This window comes from Rosa chinensis, chromosome 6 (genome assembly GCF_002994745.2).
Source record: "Rosa chinensis cultivar Old Blush chromosome 6, RchiOBHm-V2, whole genome shotgun sequence".
Classification (NCBI taxonomy): domain Eukaryota; kingdom Viridiplantae; phylum Streptophyta; class Magnoliopsida; order Rosales; family Rosaceae; genus Rosa; species Rosa chinensis.
This window is the reverse complement of record NC_037093.1, coordinates 46,556,876-46,578,801: the sequence shown is the minus strand read 5'-3', so window position 1 is coordinate 46,578,801 and position 21,926 is coordinate 46,556,876. Positions and strand designations below refer to the sequence as shown.

The window sequence follows — 21,926 nt, the reverse complement described above, 5'->3', positions numbered from 1 at the left end:
TACAAAACTTACCAGATATTTCCTTAATCAATTTTAAATGCAGACACACGGTTCGTTGTGGGCACGCTTTTTTTGTCTTAGATCTACGAGAATATCAGATATTCAATATAAACGTTATAGTATAATTTTGCAGAGACTTGTGCATGACACAGTTATGCTCAACTGTTTATTAAGAAAGAGTTAATTATGTTTTAGTGAGCGATCGTCCACTAGTCCCGGTACCTGGTCGGTTTCTTGCCTTGCAAAAAACCCCACTTAATTTAACATATTAACAAATAAGCCAAACCCCCAGCTACTTGGCTTCTTGGATTCTTCGATGAATAATTGGGACCATTTTTATTTGATCCCATTCCCCGTTTCACGCCCCTTCTTAATTCGGGGGTTTTCAAATTTCAATCAAGTACATTATTTTATTAGTTAATTGCTATATATGGAATTTTGTCGTTGTAAGAAGTGTGAATAACATTCTCTTATTTAGTTGTGAGAATACATACAACTCGTGAAGAGAATTTTTTTTTTTTTTTTTGAAGTTCGTCCTAATTGTTGTTTTGTTTATCTGGTGACTCACTATGTTTGATTCTTAGGTTTTAGTTGTAGTTGTTTTTAGTTTTTTTCTTTCTTTTCTTCTTCTTTTCTCTTTTTTCTTTGTTAAAATTTGTTGTTTAGGGTATGAAAGTTTCATTTTCTGGTGCAGGACTGCAGGGTGTCTGAAAGTTTGTTGTTTTGTGCTTTGCTGTTGTTTTTTAATTTCCTTCTTTTACCGTATATGTAAAATAGTAAAATGTCATACAAGTATGAATAAAATAGAACATTCCAGGTTATATTTAGCTCAAAGGTTAAAGTCAACTAGGGGCAATCAACTATATACTGATCGGTCAGACATCCGTATTTTACGTGGAGGTGAAATATAATGTCTGTGTCCGTTTTGTTATTGCTTCTTCTTCTGTTTTACTGTAACGGTATATATCAATAATTTCTAAACCTGGACATCTTGTTAGACATCGAAGGGAGAAACGGTGGCCCAGAGCATTCTCCATCTTTACAATTAGCTTAGCCACCATTTCTGGTTAAAGGAGGCGATCGAACAAGTATATTTGCAACCCAGTCGGAGGAAGACCCTAGGCTGGTGGTGACCTTTGAGTGCCATGCACGGTTGTTTGTTCATCACATGCAAATGCATTCTCATTGAATTTCAAGTAAGTTTGTTTTCTTTTTTGTTTACATCAAGAGCTATCATTTCATAGACGCATTTCTTACAAGTCTGACTCTTTCTCATCTTCAAAGAAGTTCAAAATTTAAAGTCCAAAAATTTCTTCACTTCTTACATTAAGAATCATTCGGACAATCATGCCAACAACTTGTTTCCTTGACTGCATCCAAGTAATGAAATTGACATTACTTATTCATCTTGGAATCTATCGATTGTCATTGCAAAAACAATTAGGAAAACCCATTCACTTGGTTATTAAGAAAAGCTAAATGAACATGATTTGGAAAACAAATCAGGCTAAAACCTAGACTAAATCTTCTTTATTGGAGGGGATTAAGTTGCCCTTAAAGAGATTTGCCTTCATAGGTTGATTAAAGGAGGAGCCTAAGTGTGTGCGTAATTTCTTCACACAACTTTTATGACTGGAATCCTGCACTTGGCCAAGCAATTAAAAGTTAAACATGCATTTTTTTTTTACAAGAAGGAATTGCATATTATTAAGCAATTTATATTAGTATATTAGATATATATATATATATATATATATTTTGATTGAAAGAGAATTTTATTAACTCAGTTAAATGCATCAATATGGGGACAATTGTTCTCAAACGAGAACCCCCACAGAGCTAACAGACTAAACAGCATCAATTAAATCATGGAGCCAAGGAGGCCCTACATCTTTGCAGAACATAGCTTGTACCAATGATAAAGCTGATCTCGCCAGCTTGTGAGCTACCAAGTTGGAGCGTTTCTTCACATGCTTCCAAGAAATCATTTCAAACTCCTGCATAAGCAATCTAACTGCATCCAATACTCCTCCAATAGCACTCAAATCCCATCCAGAAGCATTCGGGCCATTGTTAAAACTGGTATTAGATATTAATACATTGGATAACCAATGAGCTCTACCTATTATCCCAACTAAAAAAACAAAAAGTTAAACATGCATGAATCGGTTTTCTGATACCAAGGGAATCTAATGATTTTTCCATTTAATTTCATTAGTCATAAAATGTCAACTGTATATGAAGTTCTAAAAAAATGTTAATATTTTTCTCCATCGCAATTTAAAAATGTCAACCTTGTTCAAGCATCTCTCTCTTTTCGTTTTTTTTTTTATGTGTTTTTGTTGAGAATTTTGTTCAAGCATAGACTTCTGTGAAAGAAAGAGAACTGGATTCTCTATCTAGCGTACATAGTCCTAACTCCTAACCCAACACCAACCTCCTTGTGTAACAATTAATGAAATAGATATTTTAACCAACAAAAAAAATTATGTAATATTATTATTGAGGTAATCCTGACACAAACATTGCATCAGCTCAATTCAATCATATCTTTGTTAGGCAGAAAATCACTGCGGGCAAGGGATACAATTTCCCAAAATCCCACACGTGTAAATATTCCAAAATCATACAAATCATAGTCTAACTGATTCTTTGCCAATATAAATCGAATCAAACTCTGCTTGATTGTGATTTTAGTCCTTAAAACAAAGAAAGCTCCTATTGAATTATATTTGTCTATATTTTTTATTTCTTACTTCGCTATCATTCAATTTCCATTTATTGCCTCCTGATTTTTGGTTCCTTCATTCAATTTCCATTCCATAAATTACTTGCGCTGCCAACGGTCCACGTGGAATCCAAAACAAAGCATCTCACACGCGTCACTCTCTCATTAGGAGACTCAATTGACTCAGAACACTAGCGCACACGGAATCAGTCTCTCCTTGCTCTATATATTCCGCCAAAAATTTTAGTGAGAGAGCGTTTGTTATCCCCAACAATGGCTTCTTCTTGTGCTAACCAGAACTTGGCGATGCTAATCTCACTGACTGTGATTCTGCTAATCTCACCCGCGTATTCCCAGAGCTGCTCCTCCCAGTCCTTCGCCAACAAAATGCTCTACACCCAATGCGCCGACCTCCCAACCCTCAGCTCTACCCTCCACTGGTACTACGACTCCGCCAACTCCACTCTCGCCATCGCCTTCATCGCGCCGCCGGCCAAGCCCGCCGGATGGACCTCCTGGGCCATCAACCCCACCGGCACCGGCATGGCCGGGGCCCAAACGCTCCTCGCCTACAAAACCTCCTCCGGCGCCATGGCCGTCAAGACCTTCAACATCAGCTCCTACAGCTCCATCGTACCCGGAAAGCTCGCCTTCGACGTCTGGGACACGGCCGCTGAGTCCTCCGGCGGGGTCTTCCGGTTGTTTGCCAAGGTGAAGGTGAAGACTGGGCAGGTGAACCACGTCTGGCAGGTGGGGCCGTCCGTCGTAGATGGGTTTCCGGCGAAGCATGCTTTTGATGCACCCAATCTTCAGGCTAAAGGGACTCTCACCTTGACCGGAACTAATGCCGGTGTCGCCGGGGCCGGAGCCGATCCCAAGTTGAAGGACAGGAATGTGAGTTTAATTTCCAAATTCTTTTCATAACTGCTAATAACTTTTAGAATAGTTGTAATTGCTTAAAAGCTGAAACTTTGAGTAAAGGGAGAGAATGAATTTAATCAGTTTTTTTTTTTTTTTTTGGCAATTTGATCAATTTGTTAAAGTTGGGGATTCCTTGGCTGTTTTGTGTTTCAGATTCATGGAATTCTGAATGCTGTGAGTTGGGGGTTTTTGTTTCCACTGGGGATCATTATAGCAAGGTACATCAGGACTTTTCCGTCTGCGGATCCTGCATGGTTTTATCTCCATATATCCTGCCAAATATCTGCTTATGCCATCGGTGTCGCCGGCTGGGCCACCGGACTGAAGCTTGGAAGGGGTGAATACACCACCCACCGCAACATCGGAATTACCCTCTTCACCTTTGCAACTGTGCAGGTAAAATTCTTACCCAATTTTGTGCACACAATAGTAACGGATAAAAGTGATTTGGTACTTGATAGCATTGAGAATTTGAAACTCTGAATATTTGTTGTGTGGTGCTATATTTGTTTGTTCAGTACCGTGATCTTGTTTAGGCATGTTGAGGCAGATTAGTTTGTTGTGCTACCTAGTTTTTTGGTTGTTTTCTTATGATGGAATTGCCGTCTTTGGACTTTTTACAGATGCTTGCATTGTTCTTGAGACCTGGTAAGGATCACAAGTACAGGCTCTACTGGAACATCTACCACCACAGCGTTGGATATGCGATTCTAGTGCTTGGCATTGTGAATATTTTCAAAGGCTTAGACATTCTAAATCCTACTAACCATTGGAAAACCGCTTACATAATTGCCATCTGTGTGTTGGGTGGGATCGCCGTAGTCTTGGAAATATTGACTTGGATTGTTGTACTAAACAGAAGGTCAAGTAAGTCCACCAAGCCATACGATGGATAAAGTCAACAGTCGACAAGGGTGATCGAGGTCTCCCATTGCAGATATACTGATCTTGTAATATCCTTGTGGCCTCGCTTTGTTCATTATCCCTTGGATTTTCTTCCGTCTCTTGCTTGTATAACAGATTTATTTATTTAGGATTCATATTTATTATATACACCTATATTGTGAAGTTCAATTTCCCACATGCTTATCGATTGCCTCTTTGGTTAGTGTAATTTTGCTGCGAGTAATTTAATTTTCAGTTAGAATCTTAATTTTTTTAAAAATTTTTTTTAACCCTTTTAGCTTTCCTCTGAAATAGAAACCAATATCAAAATTATTACAGAATTATTTGGAAATCTGGGTTATATTCCAACATCATCATGTAATACATTGATTTCTCGTTAATTTCTGTTCATCCTATTTCAATAAGTCATGTCAAGTCTATTGGTCGCGTACTTTTTCTCACTGCGTATCAATACTGACATACTGTGTAATGAGAAAGATAAACACATATTTTATATACAATCGGCAGGGTAAAAATAGCTTAATTAGTACTGTAATTGTAACCCATTCGTAAGAAGAGAATTAGTGCAGCTCATCTTAGATGCCTTTTGTCACGATAAAGACCCGGACAATTCGACAGCTCATTATATATGTTTTGGTGACTAATCCAGCACTTCATAATTCTATTTTATCTGATCTGTGATGGGCACTGCAACAGTAAACACATGATTCAAATTGGTCAATTTCTTGCTAGGAAATTTCTTGACGGTATTGGGAAATATAGATAATAGATGTGTCTTTTGGTGAGTAGGTAGATTTCATTTGTTGCCTACAACAGCAAAAGCTATTGCCTTTGAGAATCATATTGACCTTTCTTTTAGGTCCCCACTGCTAGCTGCTTTCATCATTTTGATTATTCCTGCTAGCTTTTGATTGCTGTTGTACCATAGCTGTGTTTCTGTGATTGATTGATCCCCATGTGATCCATGGCTTTTAGTTCCTCCCTTGTTACTTGGAAGCAGATGCCTCTTTTTGCAGGGGACACTTGTGTTCTCACTAGCAAGACACTATTATCAGAAATTAAAATTAAAGGGCATAAAGAGAGTTTAAAAAACTGTTTAGGGAAAGGTTCTTGGGTTACTGCGTTTTTTTTTTTTTTTTGGTTACTGTTACAGATTCCAGTTTCTTCTAAACTTTACAAATTACAGATGCCCTCATTAGCATCTGAAGTCAAACCAACTACCCGTCTTCTTCTTTTGTACCTTTTTGGTAGGTTAAAGATAATCGTGTGATTTAAAACACTCTTTGCTCTTGAATTTGACATAACGGTTGGTGAAATTAGTAATTTTTGACTAAAGTGGGACTGTTCTAAGAGTATTGTGAGGACCTAGAGAGCTTCAAGAAACAAATGCAGAAGGAGAGTTAAAATGGAGTAAAACACGTGCGTTGTGCTTTTAGATTGGTGAGTTAATTACCTATAACAAGCAAGGTGAAATAGGTGGGATATTCCCTAATGAATTGAAGCATATGGTGCGGGACACCCAGTCACTCGATCGGTGTCTACTGGTTAAGCTAGAGTATACAAATAAACTGCAACCTAAAGTGCTTTGCTCAGACCAATCATACTTTTTATAAAGCCATCTTTCTTTGATGAGGACCAGTGACCCACCCACCTTATAATCTGCACAATCACTCATCCTGAAATTGAACTACCAGTTAAATTTAAGAAAAAACTGATCAGTTAATTTGTAGTTTTGAACTGCATTTGAGTACCAGTTGAGACATAATTCAGACTTAACACTGATGAGTAAGACTCGAGATTTTGAGGTCCGAAGCAAACCAACCAGTCAATTACCTCAATTTAAGGAAACTGGGGCTTGAGGAGGGCGCCTGTCCCGGCTCACCTCATGTGTATAATGTATTGAGCTGTTATTTACAAATCACTATTAAAAACAAAATCAAAATTGTTTCTCTCATCTTCAGGAGATCCTTCTATAATTTTCCAGATTAAGGGCTCGTTTGGTTCACGGAAAGGAAAGTAATTCATTTGTCTTTCCCATGGGATGAGAAATTTCATTACCCTTCCCAACAACTTTCCATTCCGATGTTTGGTAACTTAAGGAAAATTATCAGGAAAGTTGTTAAAAAGTTTGTAAATAATGTAATAAAATAGGAAAAATAATGTAATTAATTATGTGAGGAAAAAGCCATCGTGAGAGAAAATTTAGAGAGAGAGAGGGTTCTCCTTCTCTCTAGAAATCTTCTCTAGATCTGCAATTATTTTGAGAGTCCACCACCACTCCCACCCCACCCGCCACCACCTCCACCACTGCCCCCATCACCTTCACCTCCATCTCCACCTTCACCCAATCTCTTTTCTCGACCAGATCTGCTCACTTCATCATTTACCACCTTCCTCTCTTTCCTCATCTGAGATTTCCAGTGATGGAAAACTCCATATTCACCACCATCTTCACCTCCTCTCCATCCCACGTTTTCTCATTCTCCACAGACCAAATCTCCTCTCGAGTCACCAATTTTTTCTCTCTGAGTTCTACCCCCAAATCTGTTCAAGCTTTCTTTGGACGGGATTGACTATGGTTGCTTCCAGATCTGCTGACTTCTCCACCACATCTAGGCAAGCTTTCGCCCGTTGGCGGATTTTTGTCCACTTTAAAGAGGTTGTTCAGATTGCTTCGACAATCACACCCTCTATGGTTACTTTGTTTCTCTTGGTCTTGAGCCCTTGTGTGTTCCAACAGGTGGAGGAGGTGGCATGATTTGGTTCTACGATGGTGGCTTCTGTTCATGGAGCGGCATGAATGCAGCGGTGGTATTTCTTTGCGGCAGCAGATTCGGTGGCTGTTTGATAGGATTAGGGTTTGTAATTTTTCTTTGGGCTTTTGGCAGGTAGCTGGGTTTGACCCATTGTGGGTTTTATTTTATGTTTGCTGGGCCTATGTGCCTCTTTATCTGGGCCTATGTGCCTCTTTTGTTGGGGTCTTATCACTCTTATGTACCTCTTGTATTTTGCTTGATCCTTTGGATCTTCTAATACAATTGACCCAAAAAAAAAAGTGATAAAATAATATGTTGTGAGTAATAAATGCAAGGAAAGAATGGGGGAAAGTGATTCTTTTGAGATTTGGAAGGAACCACTTTCCCACTTATTTTCCCTTCCTTTAGGACACGATTTCATTTCCTTTTGCATCCCAAACGCAAAAAATGAACAAATTTTCTTTTATGATGCTTCATTTCCTCGAACCAAACGTGGCGTAAGAGAACATATGAAACTAGATCGTAATACCATCTATTATATATTTGGACTGACGTCATGAACGACGACCAGCAATTATGGAGGTGGTCAACCCAAATTGTTTATATCAGATATAAGGGGCCATGTCATGGTGATGCAATGATGATCGATATATTATATGTGAAAAGACTCCCAAACCTAAAGAGGTGTTCAATTCCATCGTCCTTTGAGATCTCATTCACTGTGATCTCGTTTAGTAGCTAGCTGTCCACTTCAAAATGCATGCAGAATATTCAAACTTGGACGAAAATATTGTACATATAAGAGACTAGTGCTTAATATAGAAGCAAATATACAATAGCTTGATAACTTATGTCGACCCAGTATAGGGTAAGCAGTAAGTAATGGACCACCGAGTATGGAGATGCATGATGATTGTAACCCTAGCCTAGCCGCGCATGCAATACAATGTTCATTGTGCTCCTGGCTGGCTTTCGTTAATGGTTACTGATATGTGATGATCTCTGAGCATTACTCTGGTGATCCATTGTTGGAATTCTACTCCATCCTCTGAAACTTCATTTTATATTGCGAATAACACAAGTGAGTGAGTGACAAAACTATCGAATTGATCTGGAAGCCCTTCCAATGTATTTTCTATCCGGTTTCGGTAATTGGGCATCATATCTTTTAGTTTCTACTCTTTTTAAAGATGAAGCTTCACTACTACAAAAAGTTAATCACACAACACTAATCACACAACGGAACACAAATCATCTGTTGTGTGTTGAAGTCAGTTTTATCATACAACGGTGCTGATTATATTCTGTTGTGTGAATGCCAACAAAGTGATAACTTTTTTATCGGAACTACATTGCACAACGGAATTAAGCATGGTCCGTCGTCTGAGCCTTAAAAATTGAGCGGCAGATTTCCCTCCACTCTCGAGTCTTGGTTGCCTCTTGAAATCTGAAATTTGGGCTACTTGATACAACGGTGCTTGAGGTTTCCGTTGTGTGATTGAAAACTGAATGCCAAATTTTGAGGAAGCTTGCTTGAATGTCTTCCACAAGGTAAACCTAGTTCAAGTTGTAGAAATTAGACAACAGAAGTTATACTTTTCTGTTGTGTGAAGTTGGAATATAGGCAGCAACATTTTAAGCCAAAATGCTATGGGCGCGGTATATTTCCCTCCATGTGTTTGGCATTTTGATTTTTGTAGTGCACTCTTACAATAGTTTGTTAGGTTTGTGTTGTGTGAGTCACTTTAGAATTTATTTGAAGTTTAATTATACCTCCCACACTCTTGAAACTCTCTCGACAAAACGAAATGAAACTCCCCTCTCAGACACACCCTAAATCTCAGTCCGCTCTCAATCCTCTCTAACAAACCCTAAGTCTATTTGGATCTCTCTCACCATCCTCTCTCTCTATCTCTGTGCGAAACCCCTATCTCTCCTGAAAGCTCTCTCAATCTCGATCTGCAAGTCTGCAACCATGGCCGAAGCTCAAGAATCCGATCAAAAAGTGAAGAAGAAGAAGAAGAGGAACACTATGGAAGCCGAAGCTCAAGAATCGAGCCCCCAAGATTCGAGAGGCACCACACGAGGCCACAAGTCTCTCGTGGTTATTCCATGGCGGCCGCAGCTCGGGCTTTCACTCTCTCTCGCCTCACCGACCTGTCACTCAAGCCCCGCCACCCACAACCACCACCGCTCTCTCGGTCTGCAACGAAGCACGCCATGTCTTCAGAGAGCTCTCCTCCTCTGATTGCAGCTCAGCTCAATCACCTCGTTCTTCACTTCCCTCTGCTCACTAAGGTAATGCATAAGCTTCTTCAACCCTAAACTCTTTTGCTTCATTTCTACTAAACCAAAATTCAAATTGCCAGAAACTTGGAAATACCAAAGTTAAATCTCTTTTTTTTGGTTTCCGATTTCAACCCGGCGTTATTGGAATGTTGAGTCTTGCTCTGCTTTTGTTCTTCTGGGTCTGAATTTTAACTGCTAAGAATTGTTGAATGAGCCCTAATTGTGGTGTGTATGATATGCTCCAATTTTAGGTTAGAACAATCAGGACATGGCTGACACCGGTGACAAGAAGCCTAATGCCAATGCCAAGGTGAAAGTCAAGCATGGAGGTGGTGGTGGTGGTGGTGAGTTTGCCTTGCTTTTCCGTTTCTCGGTTTTCGGGTTTTTACTTTGATTTCGTTTTGCTGTGAGCTTAGCTCGGAATTTGTTACTGATTATTAGGGGGGAAGAAGAAGGAGGTGAAGAAAGAAACCGGCCTCGGTTTGACCAAGAAGAAGGATGAGAATTTTGGGGAGTGGTATTAGGAGGTATGATGTTTCTTTGAACTAGGTTGTGTTCGGCAATTTATTTGAACAAGTGTAAGCGAGATTTTTGGGTGTTGTTTTTGTTCCGTGCAGGTTGTTGTTTTCGGTGAGATGATTGAATACTATGACATATCTGGTTGTTATATTTTGAGGCCATGGACAATGGCAATATGGGAGACCATGCAAGTAAGTATACTTTTGATGTTTAGTGATGCAGTTTCATCTGTTAATTGTGTTCTTCTTTCGCTTGTAGAGCTAGTAAAAAACTATCTGGTGTCTGCATTGTGATATGCGTTTGTCTAGTGTTTAGGGGGTCGCCGGATGACTCTTTTTCCCTAGTTTTATTTCTAGCTGTCTTACCAACTGCTACTTTTTAGTGGCATCCTTATGTAAACCCCTGATCTTGGACTACCACACATTGCACTTGTATAATTTAGTATCGGTGCCGAACTTGTGATATGTCCATCCCCAGTTTCAAAGTTATGAACTTTATCCAGTAGCTTCTAATTGAGTATTTTAATAGCTTTTGCTTGCTAATTTATCTATTCATTTGACAATTTGCCATCGTAATGTAATTCCAGCACAGCTGCTTACCTCACAGTTATGTTGATGTGTAGGCATTCTTCGATGCAGAAATAAAGAAAATGAAGATTAAAAATTGCTACTTTCCTTTGTTCGTCTCCCCTGCTGTTCTGGAAAAAGAGAAGGATCATATAGAGGGTTTGAAACTTTGAAGGATCATATAACGGGTTTGCTGATGAGAATGTGATTGGTGAAGGTGGATATGGGATTGTGTACAGAGGTGTTTTGGAGGACAACTCAATGGTTGCAGTCAAGAATTTGCTCAATAACAAGTAAGTAATTGCTTTCTAGTCAGATTGTAATGTATTTGAGGTAAAGTTGAGATCTTTATTATGTTTACTATGAGAACCCAGTTGAGAAATTTGAGGCTTTGTTGGGCAGTATATATCCTTGTGTGCTATAAATGGCTGCTACGTTGAGAAAGCTTGATGATTTAGTTGGGTTTTGCTGCAGGGGACAAGCTGAGAAGGAGTTCAAGGTTGAAGTGGAAGCAATTGGTCGTGTTTGCCATAAGAATTTAGTGAGGTTGATTGGCTACCGTGCTGAAGGTGCTCACAGGTATGTTGGTCTTCGGTTCTGATATGTTGTGTCTCCTTTTCATCAATTTTTTTTTTTTCAGTTCATTGAATTCTGTTTGTGGCTTACTTATTTATCGTCTTTGCACTAATATACTGGAGAGTTTTTTTTATAGGATGCTTGTGTATGAGTATGTTGACAACGGAAACCTGGAACAATGGCTTCATGGAGATGTCGGGCCTCTCAGCCCTCTGACATGGGAGAATCGCATGAATATAATACTTGGGACAGCGAAAGGGTATGACTTAAATCGAATGGCCTTCAATTATTTGTATTTTGTTGTTGTTTATCAGTACTAAATTCGCTAACATTATAGGTTGACATACTTGCATGAGGGACTATATGCAAAGTTTCAAACCCTCTATATTTGTCAGAGGTCTTGTCAAGCTCAAAAGTCTATGTATAATATCTTGCGAGAAGATCGAAGCAATAGTCGCAGCAGATGAAGGTGAAGAAACAGAGGATGAAAGCAATTGCCAGTCATTGGAAGCAATTTTTGCCTTGGAAGGATCGGGACATCACATCAAAGAGATCAACTTCCTTAGTTTGAGGCGGTTGAAACTTGAAGGTCTACCCAGCTTCACTGGAATGAGCAAAAGTACTTGCAAGGGGATGGAAAGGCAACTGGAAGTCAGCAGTCTCCATCGCAATAGTTTGACCGTTGAACATTCACTTTTCTCTGACCCCAAGGTATTTTTTTCCTTTTCACAATACTTTTCTTTGTACTTTGTCACATCTTTGGAAGTAAATTTTCATCTTTTACTTTTTCAAATTACTAATTACAATTTAACTATCTATTACTAAGGTTATGTAATCGTTTTTTTTTTTTACTAAGTTTGGATGAAAGGAGAATTTGAATAAGCATATATAAAGGCTTAATTGAAGTCCAAAAAGAATAATATCGATATAAAAATGAATAAGTGTCAATTTACCTTATTTTAAAGTTTCACACTTGCACAAATTACCTGGAGAGTAGGCTAAAATAAATGGTCACAAAATTCCCTACCCAGCCTCTCAATTGTTTATAGCAAAATAAACCAACCAGCTAGTATTTTATAGGACCAAAAAAGGAATTCCCAAATATATATATATATATATATATATATGTATGTATTGTTGTTACTGTCATGTAAACTGTTAGAACAAATGGTCGGACAACGTACGCGAACAAGTAATTCTTTGGGAGACAGTTCTATATTAACAGTCTATCTATAAGATCTTGCAAGAAGATCGAAGCAATAGTCGCAGCAGATGAGGGTGAAGAAACAGAGAATGAAAGCATGCTCCCTCAGCTATATTATTTGTCTCTTTTAGATCTACCCAATCTTGAAAGCTTTTCGCAAGGCAAATATAATTTTGATTGGCCACTAGTGCAAGGGATCAGTATTTTGAATTGCAACAAAATGAACGCCTTTTGTTCAGGATCCCTCAGCATCCGAAGGAAAGTGAGCATATATGTCTCTCACTCTAGTGAGAATCTTAAGCAGGAGCTGAATGAAAGCAAGAAAAAAAAGCTGATTAGGTATGCAATTGCAATTCTACTGCTGTACAGTCCTATCAGATGTGTTTTGACCGAGCATCAGGATAAATGTGTAATCTGTGTAATATGTTTCAATGTTGAATCCAATTTTGCAGATCTGGACGCAGTGCATTTCTGCTCGTGGAGAAGTTAATCTAGGAGTGGCTTGGAGAAGTTAATCTAGAAGTTACTCATTCTTTGTTCTGGAACTCATCAAGCAGGTATAGGCTCCAGCAGTTCTTGTAACTCTACTTGGTGCATTGAATATAATGGGTAAGTTTTAGATATGTTTGAGGTCATTTCTGTGCTAGTTTATGATGGAAGGTAGTTTGTTTAGTGACTTTTTAAAGTGTTTTGGCTCAGTATATCAGTTTGAGTTTCCTTGTTCATATTTATAAGTATTGTGAGCTATGGATGTGATTTGGTTTGCTGTGCAGGGATGACTATTCTTGTTATGGATAATCCTTTGGAAAGGTATAATTTTCTTGTGAGACAAGTTGTTATTTCAATTGTATGAGCATGTGTCACTTTCACGAAATTGGATATTATAGTTCAAATGAGAGAGAAATGATTTCTGACTTACATTTTTCATGGAATTTTTACAACCCATATTGTTGGGATTGCTATAGGTGTAGAACAAATTAGGGGGTTGGAAAAATAATTGAAAGAGTACCATCTGATGTTCCCAACATAGTTTCCAGTGTTTAGTTTTTTTTGACTCTTCATTCGGATTCTGACTCTTTTGTGGATGTATAAAATGAATAAGGAGAGAATATGTAGCCTTTGCTCTAATTCACCACCTCTTTTGTGTTAGTATCAATGGATTTACTGCATAACGTGATGACTTTGGGGTTCTAGTTATTCATCTATATGCTGTGATTGTCATTCATACAGTTGTTAATGTCCTCATTGCATACTAATATATGTTGTGTTCTTTTTATCTGGACTTGGGTTTATTTTGATGTTGATATTGATATTGAATTGGTTGGTTGTGTGTGCAATGTGCAATGTGCAATGTGCAGTGATCCTGCGCAATCAAAGACTGCGTTTGTTACGTTCAAGGATGCCAAAGCTCTTGAAATCGCACTCTTGTTATCGGCTCTTGTTCTTGGGTTACATGCTCTTGTTCTTCATTCCTCTGGAAAACCAACCCCTTTGGTACTGTATCATGCTCTTCTGCTGCAATATGTGCTAACTCGTGAAGCTTCACAATAAGCTTGGAGGTGATGCAAATGAGAATATATATAGTGCACAGGTTGCTTGATAAAATGGCACAAGAAGGTTTTGTTGAAGCGAAAAGATATTATATCAGCTTTTGATTCATGTGTAGCTAGCTAGGAATGCTTTATTGTTTGGTACATTACCTAGTCACTTGAATGTATGGATGTTTGAAAAATGGTAATGGAATGATATGGATTTGAGTACTTTTTATGTGGTAATTACTGTCCAATATTTAGTCTTACAACACAATGCAAATCAATGTGTTGTCTGATTGTAAAAGAGTTCAAAATTAAGGCTTTTCCTACAACAGTCACTGGTTTGTTACCCAATTTGATTACAACATTCACACCACAGCCAACCAAATAGAGTAGTTGTGTGAACTAACAACCAACAACAAAAGAAAACAAAGTTCTGTTGTGTGAGATTATAACACACAACAGAAATGAAATCATCTCCGTTGTCTGAGTAATCAACAGACAAGGGAGATAATTTCACTTCAGTTGTTTTGTTGTGTGAGATTCATAACACACAACAGAAATGAAATCATTTCCGTTGTCTGAGTAATCAACAGACAAGGGAGATAATTTCACTTCAGTTGTGTGTTATTAATCTCAGACAACAAAGAATGAGTAATATCTGTTGTGTGTTATATATCTTTATATATCTCAGACAACAGAGAATAAGTTATATCTGTTATGTGTTATATATCTCAGACAACAGAGAATGAGTTATATCTGTTGTGTGTTATGAATCTCACACAACAGTGAATATTCTTTCTTCTGTTGTCTGAATGTACCGACACATCCCCGCGCATGCCATGCCAGGCACATGCTTGCACAGAATTCACACAACGGAAACAGATATTCTGTTGAGCAAAGTATTATCACACAACGGTGAAATCACCGTTGTCTGATTTTTCAATCACACAACACTCGTTTAGACCACGGTTAGTTTGGTCATCACACAACAGAAAATCACCGTCGTCTGATGACCTTTTTGTAGTAGTGCTTGATCTCTTGCTTGAAATTTCTAGGTCGTTCTGGCTTGGTTTCCAACAGCAACAAACCAACCTTTTATAGCGAAGATAGGAGGAGAAGGTTAGTGACAAGGACCAAGGGTTTTTAGAGATCATTCTCAATTTCAGGAAGATGATTCTTAAACTTTCAAATTTGGTTTTGTCTATGAAATTAAATTGGTGAAAGGGGTAATGGAAATTTCATTAGGCTATGAGGCTGAAGGGCCATGGCACAGGTTTATGATGGTGATCATCCCCAAAATTTGCGCTGCTGTGATCTTTTGAAGATTTTAGTTCCTCAATTTCTGGTATTGAAACTTGTGATGATAGACTATTAAGATTATTGAATGTTGAGCTGAGATTGGATTATGAGGGTTTTCATGGACTATGGGCTCTTGCCAAAAATGGTACGTGGAACACCAATCCCAGCAGTAGTTTTGATAGGGTGGTGCTTCTCGTTCGGGAGAATAGAGATGACTCTACTGGGCTTTGGATGCAAAGCTAATTCTGATGGACTTTGGATGAGATAATGGCTTTAGTGCGCTTTGGATTTTGCTAGGCTTACTCTTTATTCCTCTCACTAGCCCATATTAAGACTTTGGTCTATCAAGCATGAATTTTGGTTCCCAAGTCCAAAATTATTGACGGACTTTATCTTAACGTAGGCCTCACGAGATCCGTTACCTTCCACACCACATCCCTTTATATAAGCCCCAAGTGTATAGACGTGGCTTGGGTCCACATGTATTGAATGGTAATTCGGCGTGACGAATTCTTCAAGATGCGTGTTAATTGCTTGAGCATTTGGGCTGGATTGCACTATTTCTAGTTAACTAGAGCGCTTCTTTTGGACTGCAATGAGCTTGCTTGAAGGCCGAACGAGATTGTATGACTCGTGTTTTCATGTGTCGCTCATAAAATGGACTTGTGGAATTTTGAGTGTCAACATAGTGTTTTAGAGAAAGAAGGACAACGACAACAGCTATGGGTTTATTGCTCTTGGCCTTTTTCTTTTCTTGGAAATTTGTCTCGGCCTCTTAGATAGCTAAAATAGTAGGAAAGTCTTCATCACACTCATTTGGCCACGTCAACAACATGTGCCTCTTCTATCAGCAGTCTCATAAGTTCATGTACCTTCTTTTTTTATTACCTATTTTGATTATTTTTAATGATCAATTATAGGACTTTAATATTATTATTAATTAATTTTATGTCATAAAATAATAAAATAATAAAAACCGCCTAGTCTCTGTCTAGATTCCGGCCTAGGTCCCTAAGCGCTAGCCCCTGAGTCACTGCCCGACTAGTGCCTAGGCGTTTTTTAGAACATTGCTCATAGTCCCTTAAAAATTGTCCCTTAGGTGAGTAGGTTCTCCGAAAGCAATCTAAATTCCAAAAAAACATGCCCATTGTTAGAGTGCGAGCATTTAGCCTTCAATAAGGGGATTATTACGATTTTTCAAGGACATCAAATAATATTAGTGCACTAGCCTACGTCACTCCAACATTTGGTTAATTATAAAAGAAAACTGACAATATTTTTTTTTTTTGAGAAGAAAAATACAAAAATACAAAACTACAAAACTACAACCGAAAACCTCTAGATATACCACAACTAAATTAGTTAAGACTAAAAGCTGAAGATGTCGATAGAGGAAGTCTATTCCTCCAAATAATAGGATTATGGGAGGAATGACCAAGTGCTGTGATCACGTTTACAACAAAGTTGGCTTATGTAGGAATGTGCTTGAAAACAATCTCTTCAAACTTGGCTGAAATGCTTTGGATGTCTCTGATTAAGGACCGTAGACGCCGTGGAGGATCACACTTTTTGTTAATGTAGTCTACGACCAATTTAGAGTCACCCTCGACATGTAATCTAGAGCAGTTGCAGTTGAGAGCCTGAAGGAGACCATCCTTCATAGCACTGCATTCAGCAACTGAAATTAAAGCGAGACCAATTTTTCGGGTACTAGCAATGATGAGGGTGCCAGAGTGGTATCTGATGATAAACCCAGCTGCTGCTAACTGAGAGTGATTCACTAAACCATCGAAATTGAGCTTGAAAACATCCTCTGGTGGCGGAGACCACCTAATAACACCATACATTTGGCGAGGAGTCTTGTCAGAGTCATGGGAGTTGAGACTTCTTAGTTGTTCCAATAGTAGCAGTAGAGTGGACGACCATAATTGGGAGGGGAGGGATTTGCCTGAAGATGAAGTTATTTCTGGCCTCCCAAATCTTCCAACAAATAAAAATGTAGTTCTCAATGAGAGTAATGTCCTTACGCACCAGAAAAATGTGATGAAACCAGTCTTGGATGGAATTATAGGCACAAGGGGTTGAAGAAAATGTTCTAGCTAGCCAAATTCCAAACATTAGAGGATCGAGCAAGGGCAGAAACAAAGAGATGATTTAAGTTTTCAACCCTAGATTTACATAAAGTGCAAGTTGAATCAAAATTATTAGTAAAACGAGCCATTCTAGCTTTAGTTTTCAATCAACCCCTCACCATAAGCCAAGCAAAGATTTTGGCTTCAGGGGAATATTAAGCTTCCAGATAGTATTCATAAAATCTACATTGGTGCAAGGTGTTATCTCACTGCATTGCATCCAAGTAGCAGTCTGCTTTACAAATATTTTTCCATTTGAGACATAACCCTAAACAAATTCATCATCGACTTTATTAAAGGGAGTGACAATCCTTACCCCAGAAAAAAATTTTACTCTTTCTACCAATAGCTTTAGTAACTTTAGTAGGATATTTAAAACAAGACATAATATGATTTGGAATTCTTGAAATACTAGACTTTATAAAGTCATTTTTCTAGCCGCTAAGTTTATTTGAAATTTTCTAGATAAATGACGAATTGAAAAGAGTAAAACCCACTACTAGGGTCAAAACTTTTCTCCACCGGACAAAATGATACCCAACTTTCAAAAGTGATCAAAATGATACCTAAATTTTTAAAAGCAAATCAACTTGATACCCAATTTTCAAAAGTGATCAAAATGATACCTAAAGTTTTAAAAACAAATCAATTTGATACCTCAGTTTATTTTTTTTAGAGCTAAATACTGGTTACTACTCTGTGGTTTAGGTCCAAAATTAATTCAGTCCCTGAACTTCTAATTTCATCAAAAACACCCATGTACTTTCAATTTTGATCTAATAGGTCCAATTCATTAATATTCTGTTATGGGTTCAAGTTATAGTTAGATTATTTGTTGAAAAACTATTTATTTGATGGATTTCTAATAGTGGGACTCACTCCAAAATTGACTTTGCAGGTCACCTCAACACCACATCATAAAACATAGGTCATATATGAGCCAAGTCATCAAGTTAAATGACTCAATTGTCAGAAGACTAACAAATTAGACATATTAGATAAAAATTGAAAGTGCAGGGGTATTTTTGATGAAATTAGAAGTTTAGAGACTGAATTAATTTTGGACCCAAACTACGTAGTAGTCAGTATTTAGCCTTGTTTTTTAACTTCTTTGTTAAATCAAATGCAAAATCAAGCTCAAAAATTGAAGTGATTTGTGGTCAGAGGGCCATCAATCATCTATAACCCAATCTTCTTCTTCTACAGAATTAAAAAAAAATCTTCCATTCAATTTCAATTCTACCAATCGTAGAAACAAATAAAGTTAGGATGTTTCCCAACTTCTAAAGAAACAAAAAAAAATTGGAAGAGAGAGAGAGGCAGAGATAGAAGAAGAAGAAGAGAATTAACAAAGTAAAATAAAAAATAATTGAAAAATAGTTTTTTGTGTAAAATATTATTATAACCCCATAAAATACTGCACCACATGTGATCAATTTTAATAAAAGTTACAAAAAATTAAACCGAGGTATCAAATTGATTTGTTTTTAAAACTTTAGGTATCATTTTGATCACTTTTGAAAGTTGGGTATCAAGTTGATTTGTTTTTAAAAATTTAGGTCTCATTTTGATCACTTTTAAAACTTTAGGTATCATTTTGATCATTTTTTAAAGTTGCGTATCATTTTGTCAGGTGGAGAAAAGTTTTGACCCTAGTGGAGGGTTTTTCTCAATTGAAAACTTAGAAAATCAATTTATTTATAGATGAAATCATATTACTTCATCCTATATGAATATCGTAACGATGAATATCGTAACTCTTGGAAAAACATTAGACAACTACTTGGAAGTGACTCAAATTTTCATCGACATCATTCAAGAACTTTCACTTTCACTTTGTACCAATAAAGATTGAGTTGTGTCGAAACTTTTTTGCTTTTATAATTTGTTTCTTCCATCAAAAAAATAAAGTTAGACGAAAATTAGGAATGGAAACAAAACCCATGGGTCACGCCACCAAAAATCGTCTATCCGATTCCTGGCATATGCGTCGACAGACCGAACCTGATTCCCTTAATATACCCCAATCCCGTATCACAATCCCTTTTTATTTTTTTGGTAATAAAATTGAAAACAGAAAAAAAAAAAAAAAAAGCCCAGACAAATGTAGAGTCCCTATTACCGTGCCTCTTGGTGATCTTCTTTGTCCCCTCCCCTCCCCTCCCGAATGGAATCGCTACAAAGCCGAGTGGAGTCATGGCTGAGGGGTTGGGAGAAGCGAGCCAAGCTCTGGAAGGTGTCCGGGGGCCCACTCCAGTGGAGGATGAGGTGGCCTCGGATTCTCAACGACGGCTACAGGGAGCAGCGGAAGAGGATCCACGAGGAGTACGAGCGTCGCCGGAAGCAGCTCCACGATCTCTGCGCCGCCGTCAAGGCTGACTCCATCTCCGACTTGCAGGACATATTCTGCTGCATGGTGCTTTCAGAGTGCGTCTATAAGGTGAAACCTAACCTAGGCTCTGGCATTGATTTCAAATAACCCTTAATGTGCTAGAGGATTCAAATAGCAAACTAAGTCTGCAATTTGTATGTGATTCTTACTGAACTTGTAATGTGCTTCGTTTCATAGATACCTGCTTCGGACTTGGTTCGCGCGGTGAACAGATTCAAGGCTGACTTTGGAGGACAGATTGTTGCGCTGGAGCGTGATCAGCCTTTTTCTGATCACGTTCCTCACAGGTATATTTGATGATTTTTTTGCTCTGTTCAATTGAAAAAATTCGAGTTTTGCGGCATATTGTTCAGTTGATTATGTATTTTGCTATTTGTAGTTACTTGTTGGCGGAAGCAGGTGATACATTGTTTGCTTCCTTCATTAGAACTAAGCAGTACAAGTAAGTGAGATTTGGTTTGTGAAAGTTCATTCAGCATGGTTACATTGATATTTATGAGTTCATTGATGGTTTGTTATTGAATATCGTGAAGCGATGTGATGACCGATGCAAACATACTGCAAGGTGCTATATTTCATGAGGATCCTGTGGAGGATACTGATGGGACTAATCCACCTGGAAGTCGTAAGGGAAATGGAGGATACTGCTACTTCTACCTCCGAATATGATTTAAAGGATTTTAAATACATTGACTTCTAATCAGCTATAGTTAAAGAGATTTGATAGTGTGAATAATATGTGATATCTGTTATTCATTCAGAATGGTTTACAATGTTTTATATAACAAGGATGCTAATTCTATCCATAATTATAGGACTAGCTATATTAATACAAATCTCTTAATTAACTTGTGATGATACAAAAGATCCCAATAACGAAGACTCCAAATCATATGGGACTCCTTTCCTCAATACTCCCCCTCAATTTGGAGTGTATGTTAATTACACCCAACTTGCTCAATAGTGTTGAAAATTGCTTCGAACCTAGCGACTTGATGAACAAGTCAGCTGGTTGTTCCTTTGTTCGAATATGCATGGTTTTGACTAGCCCCTCTGTACTTTTTCCTGCAGAACATGGCAATCAATCTCAATATGCTTTGTGCATTCGTGGAAGACGAGATTTGATGCTATATGAATGGCAGCCTGATTATCACAGAATAATTTAACTGCATGTGCATGTTTAACATTCAAATCTCTTAATAAACTTTGAAGCCACGTAATCTCACAGCACGTTGTTGCCATAGATTTGTACTCTGCTTCCGCACTGGAACGAGATATTGTTCCTTGATTCTTTGTTTTCCATAAGATGGGTGCGTTGCCTAAGAAAATACAGTAGCTAGTAGTTGATCTTCTTGTGTCCTTGCAATGTGCCCAGTCTATATCACAATACGCCGTGATCTCCAATTTTCTTGTGGAAGGCAAAAGTATTCCTTGTCCTGGTGTCTGCTTAACATATCTCAACACCTTGCAAGCTGCATCTAGATGAGGTTGTCTAGGGTTATCCATAAATTGACTTAGGATATGTACAACATATACGAGGTCTGGTCTCATGATTGTGAGGTATATGAGCCTTCCAACTAATCTGCGATACTGAGAGGCATCCTTTAACAAAACTCCATCACCTTGCGTTAGCACCAAGTTCTGATCAATTGGGAATCGAGATGGTTTAGCACCTAGGAAACCTGCATCTTTAAGGACCTCTAATGCATACTTTCGTTGGCACAAAACAATGCCTTTCTTGGGCCTTGCCACCTCTATTACCTTAACTGCCCATATCTTTGAGCTTGAAATGACTTGCAAGGAAGTGTTTTGTCTCCATGATGTCTTGTCAGTTATTTCCTGCCAGTATAATATCGTCAACATAGACTAGCAAGGCTGTGAATCTACCTTGAGTGTGTAAAACGAAGAGTGAGTAATCAGACCAAGATTGATTGAATCCAGCAGCTTTGAGAGCACCAGAAAGTTTCAAAAACTACTGCCTCGATGCTTGCTTGAGGCCAAACAATGATTTATGTAACTTGCAAACTCTATTCTCCCCCTTTCGTCCGAAACCAGGAGGCAACTTCATATACACATCTTCATAGAGGTCACCGTTAAAGAAAG

General features: G+C 38.1%; 2 protein-coding genes, 2 long non-coding RNA genes and 1 other non-coding gene across 6 annotated transcripts; all 5 read left to right on the top strand.

Moving 5' to 3' along the window:
- The first annotated feature begins 2,889 nt into the window (after positions 1 to 2,889).
- Positions 2,890 to 4,763, top strand: LOC112172432 (cytochrome b561 and DOMON domain-containing protein At3g25290). Its single transcript, XM_024309775.2, has 3 exons — positions 2,890 to 3,622; positions 3,803 to 4,045; positions 4,273 to 4,763. The coding sequence occupies exons 1-3, from the start codon at positions 3,002 to 3,004 to the stop codon at positions 4,543 to 4,545; spliced, it is 1,137 nt and encodes a 378-aa protein (XP_024165543.1). The 5' UTR covers positions 2,890 to 3,001; the 3' UTR covers positions 4,546 to 4,763.
- Positions 4,764 to 6,754: 1,991 nt separating this feature from the next.
- LOC112168786 lies at positions 6,755 to 7,624 on the top strand. The gene is made up of 2 exons (XR_002924417.2): positions 6,755 to 7,214; positions 7,296 to 7,624. It is a non-coding gene; the product is annotated as an uncharacterized LOC112168786 (long non-coding RNA).
- A 1,965-nt stretch (positions 7,625 to 9,589) lies between these two features.
- On the top strand, positions 9,590 to 11,211 carry LOC112174683. The gene is made up of 5 exons (XR_005802444.1): positions 9,590 to 9,609; positions 9,852 to 9,944; positions 10,042 to 10,310; positions 10,742 to 10,902; positions 11,160 to 11,211. It is a non-coding gene; the product is annotated as an uncharacterized LOC112174683 (long non-coding RNA).
- A 20-nt stretch (positions 11,212 to 11,231) lies between these two features.
- LOC112171432 lies at positions 11,232 to 11,626 on the top strand. The gene is made up of 3 exons (XR_005802443.1): positions 11,232 to 11,264; positions 11,398 to 11,520; positions 11,599 to 11,626. It is a non-coding gene; the product is annotated as an uncharacterized LOC112171432 (transcript).
- A 7,887-nt stretch (positions 11,627 to 19,513) lies between these two features.
- LOC112169026 lies at positions 19,514 to 20,572 on the top strand. Of its 2 annotated transcripts, XM_024305960.2 has the most exons (4): positions 19,514 to 19,871; positions 20,001 to 20,110; positions 20,203 to 20,265; positions 20,357 to 20,572. In XM_024305960.2, exons 1-4 carry the CDS (start codon positions 19,599 to 19,601, stop codon positions 20,490 to 20,492), a joined length of 582 nt encoding a protein of 193 aa, XP_024161728.1. In that variant the 5' UTR covers positions 19,514 to 19,598; the 3' UTR covers positions 20,493 to 20,572. The 2 variants fall into 2 exon arrangements, with proteins under 2 accessions (XP_024161728.1, XP_024161729.1); XM_024305961.2 differs by lacking the exon at positions 20,203 to 20,265 and having other exon boundaries at positions 20,357 to 20,570.
- The last annotated feature ends 1,354 nt before the right edge of the window (positions 20,573 to 21,926 follow it).

Excerpts from the sequence above, each read along its gene's own strand:
- LOC112169026 (XM_024305960.2), top strand. The coding sequence starts at position 19,599 with ATGGAATCGCTACAAAGCCGAGTGGAGTCATGGCTGAGGGGTTGGGAG. Across the intron at positions 19,872-20,000 it reads TTTCAGAGTGCGTCTATAAG|ATACCTGCTTCGGACTTGGT; the intron begins GTGAAACCTAAC and ends TTCGTTTCATAG. Across the intron at positions 20,111-20,202 it reads TCTGATCACGTTCCTCACAG|TTACTTGTTGGCGGAAGCAG; the intron begins GTATATTTGATG and ends TGCTATTTGTAG.
- LOC112172432 (XM_024309775.2), top strand. The coding sequence starts at position 3,002 with ATGGCTTCTTCTTGTGCTAACCAGAACTTGGCGATGCTAATCTCACTG. Across the intron at positions 3,623-3,802 it reads CCAAGTTGAAGGACAGGAAT|ATTCATGGAATTCTGAATGC; the intron begins GTGAGTTTAATT and ends TTTGTGTTTCAG. Across the intron at positions 4,046-4,272 it reads TCACCTTTGCAACTGTGCAG|ATGCTTGCATTGTTCTTGAG; the intron begins GTAAAATTCTTA and ends GACTTTTTACAG.